The sequence below is a fragment of the Rana temporaria genome, chromosome 12 (genome assembly GCF_905171775.1).
Source record: "Rana temporaria chromosome 12, aRanTem1.1, whole genome shotgun sequence".
Taxonomy (NCBI): domain Eukaryota; kingdom Metazoa; phylum Chordata; class Amphibia; order Anura; family Ranidae; genus Rana; species Rana temporaria.
The window spans coordinates 143,825,840-143,846,202 of NC_053500.1; the positions used below are offsets into that span (position 1 = coordinate 143,825,840).

General features: G+C 46.6%; 1 protein-coding gene across 2 annotated transcripts in view; it reads right to left on the reverse strand.

Annotated features, from left to right (window-relative positions):
- Window positions 1–14,225, reverse strand: part of B3GNTL1 (UDP-GlcNAc:betaGal beta-1,3-N-acetylglucosaminyltransferase like 1) — a 258,592-nt gene extending 244,367 nt beyond the window's left edge. The window contains exons 1-4 of one of the 2 annotated variants that reach the window (XM_040331078.1): window positions 14,139–14,225; window positions 11,670–11,748; window positions 6,036–6,152; window positions 4,077–4,176 (exon numbers count right to left, since the gene is read on the reverse strand). In XM_040331078.1, coding sequence (XP_040187012.1) covers window positions 4,077–4,176; window positions 6,036–6,152; window positions 11,670–11,744 — 292 coding nt within the window. In that variant the 5' untranslated portion in view covers window positions 11,745–11,748; window positions 14,139–14,225. The remainder of the gene's footprint in view (window positions 1–4,076; window positions 4,177–6,035; window positions 6,153–11,669; window positions 11,749–14,138) is intronic. The other variant, XM_040331079.1, reaches the window with a different exon arrangement.
- Between the last annotated feature and the right edge of the window lie 6,138 nt (window positions 14,226–20,363).

Genomic DNA, 20,363 nt, shown 5'->3' on the forward strand with positions numbered 1-20,363 from the left:
AAATAATTCTACTGTTTGCATGTTTTGAGTTACAGAGGAGGTCTACGGCTAGAATTATTGCTCTCACTCCAAGGATCGCGGCGATACCTCACATGTGTGGTTTGAACACCGTTTTCGTATGCGGGCGCTGCTCACGTATACGTTCGCTTCTGAGCGTGAGCTTGTCGGGACGGGGGGCTTAAAAAAATTTTTTTTTTACACCGTTTTTAAAAATTATTTAATTTTGGGTCACTTTTATTCCTATTACAAGGAATGTAAACATCCCTTGTAATAGAAAAAAGCATGGCAGGTCCTCTTAAATATGAGACGTGGGGTCAAAAAAACATCAGATCTCATATTTACACTAAAATGCAATAAAAAAAAAAAAAGGTAATTGTAAAAAAAAAAAAAAATCGTCTCCATACAGAGTCAAGGAGAGGATCCGATCGCTGCCGCCGGTGGCAGAGAGCACCGGAGAGCAGCGGGAGGGGGGGGCCTCTCCCTCCGCCGATAAAAGTGTTCTCGTGGCGTATAGGCCGCAAAGACCACTTTATCTTGTGGTGGACCGCCCGCTGAAGAAGAGGATAATAGGGTTATTCTACGCTCAGGTGGGAATGCAGCCTCAATGGGGTTTTAACCCTCCTGTTTTTTTTCCACCTTGGATGCATCCTATGCATTAAGGTGAAAAAACATCTGACAATTTTATTATGTTTTATTTAAAAAATTGTTCGTGAAAGAATCCCAGTGTGCATGCTCGAAATTACGCCGCAAATCGTCAATGCTATAGACGTGAACGTAACTTACGTATAGCCCTATTCGCGAACGACTTACGCAGACGTAATCGACGGAAAATTTGGCGCTGGCCCGACGGCCATACTTAACATAGGATACCCCTCATATAGTAGGGGTAACTTTACGCCAGAAAAAGCCTAACGTAAATGACGTAAAAAAATGCACCGGGCGGACGTACGTTTCTTAATCTGCGTATCTGCCTAATTTGCATATTCCTCACGTAAATCTACGGAAGCGCCACCTAGCAGCCAGCGTAAATATGCAGCCTAAGATACTTACGCCGGTCGGATCTTAGGGAAATCTATGCGTAACTGATCAGTCGCATAGATACGACTCCGCAACTCAGAGTTACGACGGCGTTTCCGGAGATACGCCGTGGTAACTGCTATCTGAATCCGGGCCATAGTGTCTACAAAAGTGTGAATCATAACAAACATTACGAAAACTCTCGTTTCCAAAATGAGAGAAATATTTTGGCTCCTAAGATACCATCACTGCAATAATATTTGCATCAACAAAACAAACTAATTAAATCTCAACCACATCTGGCAGCTTCTGGCTGGGGTGGAATATAACAGCTGTGCCGTAACACAACGTCCCAAAAAACCCAGCAAATGCATCAATTCTGTCACTTTAAATAGCATTCCCCATTCCCCAGTTAAAGAGATGCAACTGGCAGAGGGAAAATGATGAGGTTTATTATAAGTTTGTGGAAGGAAAAAGAAAAAAAAGAAAAAGGGTTGTATGATTTGTGCCAAAGGATTTGCATTGGGTGCAGAGCTCTTAGATCAGGGTAACGGGTTGTCATGGTTACAGGCCTCCAAATGTACGTTCCATCTGATATTAAACATTCCACACTGCTGGAATGAGGGAGTGACCCCATATTTTTGTAGAGCAAACGCCTTCCTTACACATATTTTGATTTCAAATAAACACAAAAGGATCCCGTTTAGTAGTCTGAGTTACTGAAAAAGTATGCAATTTAAGAGACGAAAGCACGGCACGCACCAGGCACATCCCATACAGCATATGGAAAGCATTCCATTTCCCTCAATATGTGCAAGGCTAGCCGCAAACGGACAGATGTTTCTGAGAATGATGAGGCACAAGATATCTACCCGTCTTGGAACCAGTGCTGCAATGCCAGGGGCCCCCGACTTCGCTAGAAGACGGTCTAAGAACCCGGAGGAACACTGGCAGTGTGGACCCTTGTGTAGTGGTGTACCATCTAAAATGGCTAAATGCTATGCTTGAAAATAAGCTAGAGACTTTTTTTTTTTTTTTTTTTTTTTTAAATGGTGCCCCCCCCATCCTCAACATTAGATAGCCAGCAGTTGGAGCACAGCGCAAATATCAAGGGTACCATTTATCTAACCATTATCCACTGGTTACCCATTAGTTCCCTGGTGCCCAAAGTTTCCTGGTGCCCAACCTACAGTCCTTTGGTATATAACTTGCGGCCCTTGGACCTCAGCGTGTGGCCTTTACAAAAAGCTTTGGGGCGCATCCCACAGTCTCTCACTGTTGAGGTGCAGTCAGGGAAAGAGGCTGTCCCGGGCCCTGAATGTACAAAACAGAAGCCCATGTATGACAAGTTAAAAATGGCTTCAGCCCGAGTCAATACAGGCCACGCCCCATTGCGTTTCGTCCCGCTCACAGGGCTTAGTTATGGAGGTCTATGACAAAGCCCTGTGGGCAGGGTGACACTCCTCGGGCCTCAGCAGTCTGTAGTGGGAACATTAGTTAGGGTGATAGCATTGATTTCTAGATCAGGGATATGCAATTAGCGGACCTCCAGCTGTTGCAAAACTACAAGTCCCATCATGCCTCTGCCTCTGGGTGTCACGTTTGTGGCTGTCAGAGTCTTGCTATGCCTCATTGGACTTGTGGAGGTTCGCTAATTGCATATTCCTGCTCTAGATTGTAAGCTCTAATGAGCAGGGCCCTCTGATTCCTCATGTCTTGAATTGTATTGTAACTGTACGGTTTGTCCCAATGTTGTAAAGCTGCGCAAATTGTTGGCACTAAAAAAATCCTGTACAATAATAATAATAATACTACCTCAATGAGTACCCAAAGGTAGCTCAAACCATAGAAATACCCAAAAGGAGCTCCAGACCAAGAATGAGGTGAAAGTGTCCAAAATAATTAACTATTGATAAATTGCTCACAGAAAAACATCCAATGCGTTTCCGCGGGCAAACCAATCACTATGGCTTTTGGCGCACTGGGATCCTCTGCATTGTTTAAGTATCCTTATAGGTTGTAGAGACTTGGGTAAGGCCTCTTAAAACAAAAAAGTATACATTATAAGAAAGTGAGACAGTTCCACACAAGTAATACAAATTACCAGAGCGTTTTGAGGGTTCTGAGGGCCCCCCTTCATTAGAACTTTAAACTATCAGAAGTGATAAAATGGTTGTGGATACGATTTGTTGGAGGGTTGGAACTGTGATCCGGTAGCTGGTTTATCAGCCTTGCTAAAGCCACAGAATTTCTTAATACTCTCAACTGTCTCTGGCTCCCCCATGGGTTCCACGGTCAAAATAATGTCCTACTCGTTAATACTTTTCCTTCAGAGATACAGGCATAAGCTGGTGTTTTGAGTAAATCACATGTCCTAGAGCTGAGAATTCTAACATTTCAGTTATATAACGGGAGGACAAAAAAAAGGATGGGATTTGCAGACCATGGATTGGTTTCCAATTAGACGGCCCAATCACCGCGAAAATCCTCCTTTCCAAGCCAACACTCCAGATCCAGCTAGGCTTTGGCCACTGCCTGGAGACTTAGGCCAGGATATAAGTGAAATTGCTTCATGGAGAAACCGCAAAATCCCTACGGGCCCTGGCGATACTCACTAGGCCTTGTTCTCAGAATGTTCAGCCCTATTCGGTTTCATTTGGCACCTTATGTAGCACAGCTGCTGACTGCGTCTTGCCTTCTTGTCTACGCAGCTATAACTTCTACAGACACCGAGCTGTCTAGGTTATAATATGATAGATTTATGAACTTCTGTTATATTCTGGAGATTTTTGCATATTTGCAGTCGATAGAAGGGTACATAAACACATCCTAGAAGCTATTGGACTATTAGTTACGTTCAGTCATGGAAACAAGTAGAAAAGTAGCTCACATGCTGATTGTGAACTATCGTCTACATTTTGTTTTGTCTTCTTCATCGTTCTGAAAAAAGTACACATGCTCCCAGGACCATTGTAAATGTCTGATGAGCTCATGAATTCTAAACTTATTTAGCCCGCTCTAAACTACGAAAACAGCGAAATACAACATCGGTCTCCTACCTCCACGGGGTTTCGATGAATTGTGACCTCCCACAATCATGTCAATTCCTCGATCTTCAAGTTTTGATTTCCATTGCCGTATGAGGTTGGCAGTGTCATCCTGCAGATGAAAAATACAATTTAAAAATTAAAGAAATACAATGGAATAGAATCCTTGCGCTTGCCCCATTGGTCTCACTTGCTCCCTCCCAGAGGATGTCACACTTGTTTTTTTTTTTTATATAGAACTTATTATACCCCTAGTAAACTCTTTCAGTTTGGCCGCAGACTTGACGCAAGCTGTCCTAGGTGTGGGGAGATAGAGGGGGGGGGGGGGATTTGATCCACATGTTCTGGAGATGCCCAAAATAGTTTCGCTACTGGAGGGAAGTCACAGGAACCATCGATCAGGTGTTTGGAACCTTCACAGAGTTCGAGGTGAAGCATTGTCTCCTGGGATTAGTAGAAGGAGTGCGGAACCCAGTAAACACCCAGATTACGCTCTTGAGAAGCCTATTCTAAGCAAGGAAACTGATTGGCCTGAGAGGGCAATCGGCCTTACCTCCTTCCAGTAGCGAATGGGTAAACACGATGAACGTGGCAATTCTCAGGGAGAAATCAGTACATGTGAAGCAGGGGGCATTAGAAAAATATGATAATATCTGAAAACCCTGGTGGGAAGCAAGAGGGATCAGTGTCTAACTATTAGAGAAAATCAACTAGCTGTTGATAGGCGACCTAAGGGAAATTTAGGTATATGGAAAAAAGAGAAGGTCTGAGAGGGATGAGCGTGTGAAATGGAGGATGATGAGGAAGAGGAGTGTTTGGTAAGGATGATAGAATTGGATGGAGAACTAGATAGGCCTAACCGTAAGAGGCCAAAGGCTAGTTAAGAGATAACCAAGCAATAGTCCATCAGTAGACGCTCTTTCTTTACCGATGTAATTATAAGTGAGAGGGAAGAATGGGAGAGGGAGCCGGGTATATGGGGGTATGATTGCTATGCTTGTATAAATGCAAGAATCTGTAGAAAATAAGGAAATGTTTCAATAAAGAAATAAAGTTAAAAAACAATTAAAATTAAAGACCAACCCTAGACAAAACTAAAAGAAATGAAAGTGGTTGTTAATCCTTTAGAACATGGGTCTTCAAACTACGGCCCTCCAGTTATTCAGGAACTGCAATTCCCATCATGCCTAGTCATGTCTGTGAATGTCAGTGTGTTACAATGCCTCATGGGATGTGTAGTTCTACAGCAGCTGGAGGGCCGTAGTTTGAGGATCCCTGCTTTAGCATTAAAGTTCTATGAGCAGGGCCCTCCTGTATTGAACTGTATCATAATTTGTGTTGCTTACCCCCTTTACATTGTAAAGCGCTGCGTAAACTGTTGGCACGATATAAATCGTGTTTTCCAAATCCTGTGTGCCCCAGTCTCTGTGCATTATTAAAAAAAATAAAAAGCCGTCTATACCTGATTTTAGAGTGCCACTTGGCGCTCTCTCCTCTCCCGATCTAACAGCTCGAACGGGAGAGGCCAAAAACAAAAAAACGCTGACGTCAGGAGAATGCAACCTGTTTACTTGAGACCAGTGACATCACAAAGCCTATCAGTTCAGATAACTGACATCAACGAGGCACTTTACATTGATGAAGATGCAGCCTAGTCAGTGGACTAGAGACCAGTGACATCACTGAGAATTCATGAGAATAGAGCCTATCCGTTCACCAAATGCATCACTGAAGCATTCACTCATCTTGGTGTCAAATTTAATCAATAAAGAGCATATTTTCTCCTTGCCTCATGTGGTTCCCATCATAGAGATGATAGGAACCACATGAGGCGGCGACATGACTGCATACTCTCACTGCACGACTGAAAGACGAATCAAAGTTAACATTAGCAGTAAATTGGACATTTGAAAGTCACATAAATTGGAAATTTGCAAGCCAGTTAAATAGAATTTATAACTGTCGTTTTACCGTGCTGCCATCATTGTAGATGGAAACCTCCAGGGTCCCTGGAAAGTCCTGAAGGTAAACAGATTTCAAGCATTCATCCAGCCAGGCCTCAGCATTATATGTAGGAATGATAACAGACTGAAAGATAAAAAACATTAGAGTTCTTACAGAGTGTGAATATAAAAGCGTTTTCCTCCTGAAACATTGGCTGGTTTCTGGAAGAACTGCATATATTTATACACAAGTAGAACAACCATTTAGTAGTCATTGTTCATAGTGTTTACTTTGGGTAGTTGTACCTCAGGGTTCTACAAAAACTTTCTAACCAAAGGGCCAGTTAACTGCCCTTCAGACTTTAGGTGGGCCAGACTGTGGCAAGTGGGGGCAGAAAGTTTCATAGCATCATTGGGTGTAAACAATGCCTCATGCTTGGTGGTCATTGAGAGTATAAACGTTACATTGTACCTGGGGGGTCAGTGCGAGTACAAGGGCCCCATTGTTGGTGGGAGGAACAGTGCACCATCAGTGGGAGGAACAGTGCTCCATTGTTGGTGTCGTGGGAGGAGCGTTTCCCCACTTCGCAGATGTCAGTGGGAGGAGCGTTTCCCCACTTCGCAGATGTCGGTGGGAGGAACGTTTCCCCACTTCGCAGATGTCGGTGGGAGGAACGTTTCCCCACTTCGCAGATGTCGGTGGGAGGAACGTTTCCCCACTTCGCAGATGTCGGTGGGAGGAACGTTTCCCCACTTCGCAGGTGTCGGTGGGAGGAACGTTTCCCCACTTCGCAGATGTCGGTGGGAGGAACGTTTCCCTTATTGTTGATGTCGGTGGGAGGAATAGTTCCCTTATTGTTGATGTCAGTGGAAGGAATAGTTCCCTTATTGTTGATGTCAGTGGAAGAAATAGTACCCCATTATTGGTGTCGGTGGAAGGAGTAATGATTTATGATCGTGTCAGTGGGAGGAATTATGCCCCATCCTTGGTATCAGTGAGAGAAATAGTGCCCTATCCATAGTGTCAGTAAAACTAGTGCCCTTACATTGGTGTCAATGGAAGAAATAATGCCCTACACTGGTGTCAACGGAAGGAATGGTGCCCCCAATGGCCAGATAAAGACAATAAAAAGGTTATAACCATCCCTCAAGTCTTAGTTTGGAGACCACTGTTGTACATGAACCCCTTAATTGGTCTTGCTGGGCCTTGAAATGATACTCAAGCTCAACTTTCCTGACTTGATGGCTGTACCTACCCTGGAGTTAAGACATACCAACTGTCAGAAACCATGAATCAGACTGAGAAAGAAGTACAGTTAAATCACACTTGTTTAATAATAATAATAAAAAGATAAACAGAGTAAGTGTAGTCAAAACATAGCCAGAGTTCAGCAACTGGATCGGATACTCAGACAAGCCAAAGTCAGAGAGCCAGATTTAAACGTAGTAGAAAAGCAAGCAAGATCAGGAGCCAGAAGGGATGTCAGCCAAGCAAGTCTTTAACAAGAACGCAGGAGATAGTCCCTGTGATGTTGACCAAGGCGAAGGCAGAGAGCAACTGAGCTGGAAGGCTTAAGTAGGCAGGACTGACAACAGGATCATCAACAGGTGAGTTACTGTGGAGAGATAGGAGCTGGCAATTAGCCAACAGCTGAGCGGCCGGCTCAGAGAAGGAAGGGCTGAGCCCAGCCCTGACACCAACCCCCTGATCAATAAGAACACCCATATTCATTACTTAGACACTCTCTGGAGCTAGAATTCACAATTTATATGTGCATCATTACGTCTTGAAGAAAAATGTAGGGTTTATTATAGAGTGTTCCGAAACCTGATGGCACTATTGTGCAAATTTTCACTTCAGCAAGGAGGTCAAGAGTTTTGCCCATCCCCTTCAGCACATTCCCACTGGTTAGCGAATCTGCCCATTTCTATAATGGACAAACAGCAAGGCACGGGAGGCAGTAAGAGACAGAACAAGGTTCCGACTTCTTTGTTTAAGTCAAAATTTGCATAATACAGAACCTTCCCTTTTTATAAGTCCAGGAAATTAAAGATATTGCACCTCGGGGTCCCTGCTGTTAGAGTCCATTCACACAGGGGCAACACGACTTCCAGCACGACTTTGGGAGGCAACTTGGACACGACTTGAGTATGAATCACAGCACGACATGAGGCAACAACTTACAAGGCAACTTCAAGTTGCCTCCAGGACAGGAGGCTTTCCAGTGGCCAATCAAACAAGAATCAGCTCTGTGGGAGGGAGGGGTTTGCCAGAGAAATGTATGTTATCTTCCTGTATTGTTACTTCAGGTAAGACAGCGATCCGACTTCTGAGGCGACTTCTATTGAAATCAATGAGTACAAGTCGCCTAGAAGTCGGATTGAAGTAGTACAGGAACCTTTTCTGAAGTCGGAGCGACTGCAGTAGTGTGCATTAAGACGGCTCCATTTACTTACATTGATTTTCTCATGCAGCGCGACTTGAGGCAACTAGGGGCGACTTGAAGTCGGATCCAAAGTCGTCCCTGTGTGAATGGGCTCTTACATTTAGGTGCCGGCTTTCTATTGTTCGCACTGTAAACAGGAACCTTATGGACTATTATCAATTGCAAAATCTAAAATAGAACCCAATAAAATAGAATAGGAAATAAAAGTGATGTTCACAGCAGATTACAATTTCTGGTTTTCTTTTGAAATAAAAAAAAAAAATACATCTGGACCAGAAATGCCACAAAATTTCATGATTTTCATAAAAGAGCCCAAACTGCGCAGATTTGTTAACGCCCCGCTGTGTTTGGTACACATTTCCAGCTACACGGAATGATCTTGGCACTGGAAACCATGAGAAAAGTCTTGTGGAACCATTATCACTTAACTAGGGAAAGCTATAGAAAGGCTTTTTTTGGGGGGCAGAAATCATAAAAAGTCACGTATCTCCGTGAAAATGGTTTACAACCCCGTGAAAATTGACGAAAACAATCAAAACTGAAGAGAAGGGCCCCCAAATGATTTTCTGCCCGGCAGATAAGGGGGACTAAGGGGTACCAGGAAGAGGGGATTGGGCTGGAGAACAGCTGCAGATGATATCGTGACCCTCGCATAATCCCGCTTGACCCAAACATGGCTCTGTTGTTCCCTCTAAAAAAACGTTAAGTAGGTTGCAGCTGGCAGATGTGGCGGGATATTTTCAGCAGGGGGGCAAAATGAATCAGCAGAACGTAGGCTAAGCCAGGTTAGCGAAAGCAGAGGGTTATGGGTAGCCTCTCAGTTACATCAGGATAAGCTACGATTCCGAGTGCCCTAAATATATTATATGCATTTTGTATTACTTCGCATGCCAGAGGTCTGTTTGCAAGGAAATGATATCCAGATTGTATTACTGCACTTGAAACTGTCATCACTTCTCTCTGTCTTGTTGAAGACCTAATGATCAATAAGGCTCATGTGCTGAGCGAGGGGCTCATCCAGTGTTTGCGCTCTACATGGCAAGCCAGGAGGGGCTCTGCTGGGATAAGTAATAGAAGTGAAGAAGAACTGCACTCTAAGAGCCCCCAGACACTTCAATATGTACAAGATTCCGTAGTGCAAAGTGGGTTCTTATTGAACTCTTATACATACACTATATTACCAAAAGTATTGGGACGCCTGCCTTTACACGCACATGAACTTTAATGACATCCCAGTCTCAATATTGCGTTGGCCCACCCTTTGCAGCTATAACAGCTTCAACTCTTCTTCTAGTATGATTGTGCATGTATTTACACTATATTGTCAGAAGTATTGGGACACCTGCGTTTATAAGCACATGAACTTTTTTTTGCAAAATCTTTTTTATTGAGATTTATATTGACATACAAAACTAGCCCACGCAGGGGCAGAACAGTTGCCCACCCAGGGGCCGAACAGTTGCCCACGCAGGGGCAGTACCTCGGTCGTGACAACATGCCGCAACAGGGCACAACACATCTTAAACATCCTAATTTAACTTATACTATAGCCCCAATGTGGGGAGAGGGTAATTTCAGGATAATCTGTGCTCAAATCGGTATTGACAAAAGAGTGCAGCATTAAAATAGTTGGGTCAATAGCTAACAAACTGCAGACACATTATCTATCTAGGCATTTGCTACTGGATCATTTACCGTGGTGTTATCTAGCCAACAGTTCCATACCTTCTCAAATTTTTGTGGGCATCCCCTGCCCGAGTAGGTGGCCCTATACAAGGGCAAACTAGCATTTACTAGGCTTTTCCAGAATCTGACAGAAGGGGGAGACGATTGTTTCCAGGTCATCGTAATGGCCTTACGAGCATAATATAGTAACAGGGATATGAGTATCTTCCTGGCTCTAATCACTGACATTTGTTCCACCAGCCCCAACAGACAATATTTAGGATCATAGGGAACACAAGTCCCAGTGACCCTATTGATCACCTGGAGAACTTCTTTCCAATAAAGTTCAAGCACATGAACTTTATTGGCATCCCAGTCTTAGTCCGTAGGGTTCAATATTGAGTTGGCCCTGCCCTTTGCAGCTATAACAGCTTCACCTCTTCTGGGAAGGCCGTCCGCAAGGTTTAGGAGTGTGTCTATGGGAATGTTTGACCGTTCTTCCAGAAGAGCATGTGTGAGGTCAGGCACTGATGTTAGACGAGAAGGCCTGGCTCGCAGTCTGCACTCCAATACCTCCCAAAGGTGTTCTATCGGGTTGAGGTCAGGACAGTCAAGTTCCTTCACATTAAACTCGCTCATCCGTGTCTTTATTTACTTTTTTTTCCCCAAAAGTGCACCATAAATGCATCTCCCATTGAATTCTATAGAGAAAGAAGCATCTACTAAATACTCAGTTCAACGGGGTGTACAAAACTTTTGTAGTCTGTTGTTTTGTGTGTTTTTTTTATTATTATTATTTTAAGTCACTTTGCAAAAATGTGTTTTCACTTTGACACTAAAGAGCATATTTCTATTAATTAGTGTAAAAATAAATAAATCTGCCGTGGCTCGGTGTTCTAGGACAGGGGTCTCCAAACTTTCTAAGCAAAGGGCCAGTTTATAAACCCTTCAGGCTTTAGGGGGACCGGACTGTGGCCAGTGTGAGTAGAAAATGCCCCGACATCAGTCCCCCCCCCCCCCAATCTTTTGTTTTATCGGGAGAAATAGTATTGGGATCAATGGGAAGAACAGTGCCCAATTGATGGTGTCGGTAGAGGGAATGGTGCCCCATCATTGGTGTCAGTTGGTGAAATTATTATTATACATGATTTATATAGCACCAACAGTTTACTCAGCACTTTACAATGTAGAGGGGGGGACAGCACAATTACAGTACAGTTCAATACAGAAGGTACAGAAGGGCCCGACTCGTAGAGCTTACATTCTAAAGGGAGGGGGTGGTGGTATAAAATAGCTGCAGAGAATGATTTGATGGGGGTGAAATAGTGCCCCAAGAGCCAGAAAAAGGAAATCAAAGGTCCACATCCGGCTCCTGGGTTGTAATTTGGAGACCACTGTTCTAGGACAATGAAACGTGAAACCCTCCAAGGGGGTGAATACTTTCTATAGGCGCTGTATACTGTATATTAGCCAATAGTCATTATCATTTCAGACATTTTAAGGAAATACAATTCTCTATATGCATGTCCAAATCCATGAAAACCACCTACCACGTCCACTGGCTGGCCAATCCCGGTCCCCTCCGCTGGAGCAGAAGCATCAGAACGGTCTTCATAGGGATTCATAGGGCTGGGAATACAACAAACCAATGACTTATTCTCTAATGTGTTACACAACAACAACTTAAAGGCTTTGCAAACCTACAATGATTTTGTTCTTATTTGCTTAAATATACCAGTGAAAGCATTTTGAAAAACAAAATAAAATGATACCACTCCAAAGCCTCTGTTTTCTACCCAGGCCAAGTGACGGTAACATCTCCAGGTGCTGGTTGGGCTGAATTTTGGCTCGTCAGGCACATTCGAGGCTACAACAAAATGGCGCCCAGCCACACACAGCCTTTGCAGTGGGTAAATTCTGCTTTTGGCTTTAGTTTGGTCTCTCAACCATAGGAGAAATCCCTCTAACACATTTCGGGAATTCCAAAAAAAATAAACATTTATACTTACCTAGGTAGATGCAGCATCGGTCCCCTGCTGGCTCTGAGACCGAGAACCGAGCGATCACATGAACATTGATCGTTTGGTTCTCAGTCTTCAGTCAGCAGAAAGCATCGAAAAAACTTCCGGTCCCCACAAAAGGCTTTCGCCGTCTGCCAGCTCCACCGTGTGACAGTTCTTAAAGTGGTTGTAAACCCACTTTTTTCACTTTTGCCTACAGGTAAGCCTATAATAAGGGCCTATAATAAGGCTTACCTGTAGGTATAAAGAATATCTCCTAAACCTGTACGGTTTAGGAGATATTCCCCTCGCAATGCGCCGCTGGGGGGAATCCTCGGCTGAAGGGCCGGCCCCGCCGACCCATGCCGGAAAGGAAAAGGCAATGACGTCATTGCCGCTCCAGCCAATCACAGCGCTGGAGCGGCGATACCCAGAAGACACGCCGAGGCTCGGCTCGGCGTGGACCAGGTAAGTTACCTACCTCGTTCCGAGGTAAGTATTTCATAATGAGTTAATATGCTGTGCATATTAGCTCATTATGGATTTTTCCTTGCAGGTGTAAAAAAAAAAAAAAAAAAATGATATGCGGGTTTACAACCGCTTTAAATAATTAAGGGGCGGGTCCTCCCAATGATGCCATCGGATGACCCCACCCCTTATGACGTCATCAACCGGGGCATGCTAGGTCAACAGGTGTCTCCGCCTATTTAGGAACTGTCAGACGACGGAGCTGGTAGATGTCAGGGAGCCTTTGTATTGATCGGAGGTTTTCTTTTTTCGGGTTGGCGGTCGCAGCGGGTGGTGTGATTGCCGACGCATCTACACTGGGGGGAATTTTTTTTTTATTATTATTATTTATTTATTATGCGTCCATTGACACAGAGAGCAGGACTCAGCCCCGCCCCCAATGTCACTGGATTTGATTGACAGCAGCGGGAGCCAATGCCTCCTGCTACTATCAATCTATTCAATGAGGAGTCGAGACAGTGGCTGGAGCTGCTGGGCTCGTTCTCGTCGCTGGAACGATCGGGTTCAGGTAAAAAAAAAAAAAAGTGGGGGCTGCTGCAGATCGTGGCGTTCCTAAAAGCGCCTGTGCCGTGACTGGCGGCTCCGGTGCGCATGCACGGGACTGACGTCAATGCGGCTCCGGCCAATCACAGCGCCGGAGCTGCGATACCTGGAAGCAACACCGGGAGAGGTGTTGGCCGCCGAGCGGTGTACGAGGATGGCTGCGGGGGCTTTGAACCCCGGTTAGTATTGCATAATGAGCTAGTATGCTATACATACTAGCTCATTATGCCTTTGTTTTGCAAGTGGTTCTTTTTTTTTTCACAAATGGACTTACTTGGGTTCACACTAGTGCAATCTCAGAGATCGCATGTGATTCGCACATGCGATGTCTGAGCAATGCGAGTTCAGTCATACAGTTTTATGGCTGAACTCGCATTGGATTGGCACAGAAAATAGTGCAGGAACTTTTTTTCCCCGCACTAGAATCGGGTGGCATTAGTGTTCTCACCTATGCGATCCGATTCCTGTGCGAGTTCACACTGCGATCTGTAAACTAAACTGGGGGTGTCGTTAACTTTTATTAATGAGCCCCGCAAGAGGCCGTGTCAACCGCCTGCGAAAAGGATGCGATGCGGAAACCAGCGCTGGTTCCCACATATGTGAACCTTCGGGTGAGTTAGATACTGGTTTCCCCCACTGAGTGCTTTGGTTCCTCCAGCAGACACTCGGTGCCATCACTGACTTTTATATTTTAGATTGTAAGCTCTCTGGAGCAGAGCCCTCTGACTGACCCCCTCCTGTATTGTCCCCCTTCATATTGTAGTGTTGGTGCCACACAACTCCTGTGGGTGTAATAAAGAGCAACACTGACTGCACTGCCACAGATTTCATAGAGACACACAGTGTACAGCACTGACACCCTGCCATACAATCACACTGAGGATACAATGTAACAATGTCTGACTGATACACTATAATACAATGTAACATTCTCTCTCCCTCACACACCTGACCAGCAGCAGCCACGCGGTTTCCCCCCAGCCGACCGGGACTAGAGAGGGATCCGGGGAGGAGCCTGGCAGCTGATTGGCTGACGTCGCCCGCCGCCTGCTGCTGGTTGGCCGGCACGGCTGTCTACTGATGTGGAGAATCAACAGTAACAACACGTGACATGAGCTAAACCCCTCCCACCCAGTGCTGCGTACCTGTGTATCTCAGAGAGAGTGTCGAGGAGCTCATTAACCCCTTCATCACCCCCCATATAGACTGTCATTAACCCCTTCATCACCCCCCATATAGACTGTCATTAACCCCTTCATCACCCCCCATATAGACTGTCATTAACCCCTTCATCACCCCCATACAAGGACTGTCATTAACCCCTTCATCACCCCCCATATAGGCTGTCATTAACCCCTTCATCACACCCCATATAGACTGTCATTAACCCCTTCATCACCCCCCATATAGACTGTCATTAACCCCTTCATCACCCCCATATAGACTGTCATTAACCCCTTCATCCCCCATATAGACTGTCATTAACCCCTTCATCACCCCCATACAAGGACTGTCATTAACCCCTTCATCACCCCCCATATAGACTGTCATTAACCCCTTCATCACCCCCCATATAGACTGTCATTAACCCCTTCATCACCCCCCATATAGACTGTCATTAACCCCTTCATCACCCCCCATATAGACTGTCATTAACCCCTTCATCACCCCCCATATAGACTGTCATTAACCCCTTCATCACCCCCCATATAGACTGTCATTAACCCCTTCATCACCCCCATACAAGGACTGTCATTAACCCCTTCATCACCCCCCATATAGGCTGTCATTAACCCCTTCATCACACCCCATATAGACTGTCATTAACCCCTTCATCACCCCCATACAAGGACTGTCATTAACCCCTTCATCACCCCCCATATAGACTGTCATTAACCCCTTCATCACACCCCATATAGACTGTCATTAACCCCTTCATCACCCCCCATATAGACTGTCATTAACCCCTTCATCACCCCCATATAGACTGTCATTAACCCCTTCATCCCCCATATAGACTGTCATTAACCCCTTCATCACCCCCATACAAGGACTGTCATTAACCCCTTCATCACCCCCCATATAGACTGTCATTAACCCCTTCAACACCCCCCATATAGACTGTCATTAACCCCTTCATCACCCCCCATATAGACTGTCATTAACCCCTTCATTACCCCCCATATAGACTGTCATTAACCCCTTCATCACCCCCCATATAGGCTGTCATTAACCCCTTCATCACACCCCATATAGACTGTCATTAACCCCTTCATCCCCCCATATAGACTGTCATTAACCCCTTCATCACCCCCATACAAGGACTGTCATTAACCCCTTCATCACCCCCCCCATATAGACTGTCATTAACCCCTTCATCACCCCCATATAGACTGTCATTAACCCCTTCATCACCCCCCATATAGACTGTCATTAACCCCTTCATCACCCCCCATAAAGACTGTCATTAACCCCTTCATCACCCCCCATATAGACTGTCATTAACCCCTTCATCACCCCCCATAAAGACTGTCATTAACCCCTTCATCACCCCCCATATAAGGACTGGCATGGATGCCAGATGTTCTCCTGCGTTCTCCACCAATGTAAATGCAGCCCAAAGAAGTGGTTCTCAACCACCAGGCCATGGACCAATGCCCAGACATGACCTCCCTTTTCTTGAGCCTCCAGCCAGCTGCAGATTTCCTCACTTCTTGCAGTGCTTTCCAGCTGCCATGATGCCCCCCAACCTCCCATAGTGGCCCACACTGCACCCAGGACCCCCGATAGCCCTAAGCCTTCGCAGTGCCCCCTCCAACCTTCCCACAGTGCTGCCCATAATCCCACAGTGCTCACCAGCCTGCTCCAAAGCCTACAGCCCTCCATAGAGCCCTCAACAGTGTCCCACAGTGTCCCCCAACCTCCTACAGTGCCCCCTTCAACCATCCCACAGTGCTACCCAGCCTGCCGCAAAGCCTATAACCCTCCACAGTGACCCCAACAATGCCCCACAATCCCCTCTCAAACCCTCCACAGTGCTGCCCAGAATCCCACAGTGCTCACCAGCCTGCTCCAAAGCCTACAGCCCTCCATAGAGCCCAAGTCCAACCTCCTACAGCTCCCCACCACCAACCTCCAGATTCACAGAGTGCTTACCAGCCTGCCGCAAAGCCTAAAACCCTTCACAGTGCCCCCTCCAACCTCCCACATTCCACCCAGACTCCCACAGTGCTCACCAGCCTGCTCCAAAGCCTACAGCCCTCCATAGAGCCCCCAACAGTGTCCCACAGTGTCCCCCAACCTCCTACAGTGCCCCCTTCAACCATCCCACAGTGCTACCCAGCCTGCCGCAAAGCCTATAACCCTCCACAGTGACCCCAACAATGCCCCACAATCCCCTCTCAAACCCCCCACAGTGCTGCCCAGAATACCACAGTGCTAACCAGCCTGCTGCAAAGCCTACAGACCTCCATAGAGCCCCCAAACAGTGTCCCACAGTGTCTCCCAACCTCCTACAGTGCTGTCCAGACTCACAGAGTGCTTACCAGCCTGCTGCAAAGCCTACAGACCTCCATAGTAACTCCCAACAGGGTTCTACAGTGAACCCCCCCCCCCCTCAACCTCCCAAAGCTCACCAGCCTGTGGCAAAACCTACATCCCTCAGTGCCCCTCCAACCCCCCCACAGTGCTTCCCAGACTCCCACAGTGCTCACCAACCTGCCGCAAAGCCTAAAGCCATCCACAGTGACACCCACAAGTGTGCCCCCTCCAAACACCCACAGTGCTTGCCACCCTCCCGCAAAGCCTACAGCCCTCCACAGTGACCCCAACATTGTTCAACAGCCCCTCATACAGAAACCTCATACCCCTACAGGGTTACCAAGCCTAGCCACCCTTCAAAGACCCCCCCCCCCCCCCCATGACACCCAGCCCCATCCGGAGCCTTCCAACATTTCAACACATTTTGTGTTCCGATACTTTTGTGTACATTTTATTCTTTAATGTTGGGACATGGAAGGTTTTGGTGGAATTTAGGGTGCCCTGGTCTCTGATAGGTTGAGGACCCCAGAGTGTGCCCCTCCGGTGGTTGAACATACAGACACCTGCCCTGGCTGCCCCCCTTCTGATTGCTTTCTGTAAATAAACCATTGACATGCGCCATCACTCTTTCCATGTAATCAGTAATTAGGTTGAGATCGGATCCATCAAAGATTACAATACTCTTTTCAGAGAGACATTGGCCTGAATGCCATCCTCTCCTGCAGTGATAGTTCTCCATTGTGTGCAAAATGGCCACCATCCATTCTAATTGTGTGTTTCATCACCGCTGTTTGTTTATGTTCATCGGGGACACAATGGCCCCTGTGTGTTCCCTGGCCTGGCCTCCTCTTAAGTGCAGGACAAGTAGTAGTCTGTGTTTAAGTCGTACAATTTAATTACTCCCCTCTGTCACAATTAAATCAAATACAAACCTGTTTACAGCTGCAAAGTGCAGACCTCAGTCTAGGCCACGTCTTCCTGGAAATCTCCATTTTTCTTGGCTCTGAATCTAAGGCCTCGTACACACCATCCAACCGATTGTACGCTCCATCGGACAATTCCGACAACAAATGTTTTATAGCCATGCTTTGTCGGACACATGGTGTTGGTGTTATTGAGAAGAATAGTGCAATATCATTGGTGTCAGTGGGAGGAATAGTGTCCCATCATTGGTGTCAGTGGGAGGAATAGTGTCCCATCATTGGTGTCAGTGGGAAGCAATAGTGTCCCATCATTGGTGTCAGTGGGAGGAATATTGTCCCATCATTGGTATCAGTGGGAGGAATAGTGTCTCATCATTGGTGTCAGTGGGAGGAATAGTGTCCCATCATTGGTGTCAGTGGGAGGAATAGTGTCCCATCATTGGTGTCAGTGGGAGGAATAGTGTCCCATCATTGGTGTCAGTGGGAGGAATAGTGTCCCATCATTGGTGTCAGTGGGAGGAATAGTGCCCCATCATTGGTGTCAGTGGGAGGAACAGTGTCCCATCATTGGTGTCAGTGGGAGAAACAGTGTCCCATCATTGGTGTCAGTGGGAGGAATAGTGTCCCATCATTGGTGTCAGTGGGAGGAATAGTGTCCCATCATTGGTGTCAGTGGGAGGAATAGTGTCCCATCATTGGTGTCAGTGGGAGGAATAGTGTCCCATCATTGGTGTCAGTTTGAGGAATAGTGTCCCATCATTGGTGTCAGTGGGAGGAATAGTGTCCCATCATTGGTGTCAGTGGGAGGAATAGTGTCCCATCATTGGTGTCAGTGGGAGGAATAGTGTCCCATCATTGGTGTCAGTGGGAGGAATAGTGTCCCATCATTGGTGTCGGTGGGAGGAAAAGTGTCCCATCATTGGTGTCAGTGGGAGGAATAGTGTCCCATCATTGGTGTCAGTGGGAGGAATAGTGTCCCATCATTGGTGTCAGTGGGAGGAATAGTGCCCCATCAAAGTGTTCCAGCAAGGTCCATAAAGACATGGATTAACCTCAATAGAACACCTTTGGGATAAATTCGAGTGGAGACTGCGAGCCAGGTCTTCTCATCCAACATCAGTGCCTGACCTCACAAATTCTCTTCTGGAAGAATGGTCAAACATTCCCATAGACACCCTCCTAAACCTTGTGGACGACCTTCCCAGAAGAGGTGAAGCTGTTATAGCTGCAAAGGGCGGGGCCAACTCAGTATTTAACCCTACGGGCTAAGACTGGGATGCCATTAAAGTTCATATGTGTGTGTAAAGGAAGGCGTCCCAATACTTTTGACAATATAGTGTAAATACATGCACAATCATACTAGGGCCATTCTAGACAGGAGCATGTCTTTGGAGTGTGGGAGGAAAAAGGAGCAGCCAGAGGAAAGCCATGCCAGCACAGGGAGAACATGCAAACTCCATATAGATAGTAATCTGGGCTGGGTTAGAACCAAGGAGCCCAGTCATAGGTGTGCGCAGCCTAATGCATTATGGTGTGCACCAATAAGCTCAAACACACACAGGGATGGACTGGCCATTGGGACTACAGGGAGTTTCCCGGTGGGCCGATGGCTCAGTGGGCCGTCTTCAGTGACAGCGGACTGCCGCCCCCCTCCGCTCCTCTGTCTCTCCCTCCCTGCAGCGCTCACCTGGGGGGAACAAAGAAGCAGGGGGAGGACCAGAGGAACAGGGGGGGTGACAGAGGAGCATGGGGGGAAGGGACAGACAGCTGACTCAACAGCTATGGCCTGGGAGTTTCTCACTTCTGCCTAATCTCGTACCATAAGGGGGGGCACCGAACAGATTCTTTGCCCCACTGGTACTGCCTAGAGTACCAGTACCAGCTGTTCTACTCTAATAAAGCAGAACGGCTAGTGGCTAGTGAAGGGGCAGAGGGGGCTTGGGTGGCCGGGGGGGTGCGGGAGTTGTCCGGCCACCATGGGAGAGACCTGTCAAAGTGGGCCAGTCTGGATGGAGTCCAGGGCCAAATTTCTGTCCCAGTCCAGCCCTGAAAACACATGCATGTGTATGTATCTACATATATATGACCCCGGCACATTGATCTCCCTCCTGGCACAGTGAAAGAGAAGAGCATAAACACTTCTCTTATGGCAGAGCCGGTAAGACGGAGATCTTTCCCATGTTCCTGCTGCTATAGAGAGCGAGAACACTAATGCGCATGGGGTGATTAAGGTGTGCCTGGTCACCCCCGGCACACCCTGTGCGCATGCCTTTGAGCCCAGTGCTGCAAGGAAGAATGCCAAATGGCTTAGCAGATAGCACCACTGCATTGCAGTACTGGGGTTCCCAGTAAGGAAAATATCTGCATGGGGTTTGCATGTTCTCCCTGTGCTTGTGCAGGTTTCCTCCCACACCCTGAAGACATGCTGGTAGGTTAATAGGCTCCTGTCTAAACTGTCCCTGCTATGTGTGTGTAGGGACCTTAGATGTGAGCTCCTTGAAGGCAGGGAGTGAGACGTGTGTACAGTATGTAAGATTACTAAATAAATAAAATCAAACTCTAGCACAGTAAAAGGAGCCGCGAGCCTGGAAGACAGACGGGACCCTTTCAGACTGGAATGTCTTCACAGTGTTGTGTTAGAGGGGAGAAAATCCCCAAACCGACAAGTCAGCGGGGGGCGTATGACACGGGCAGGTTGGAGCTCACACCA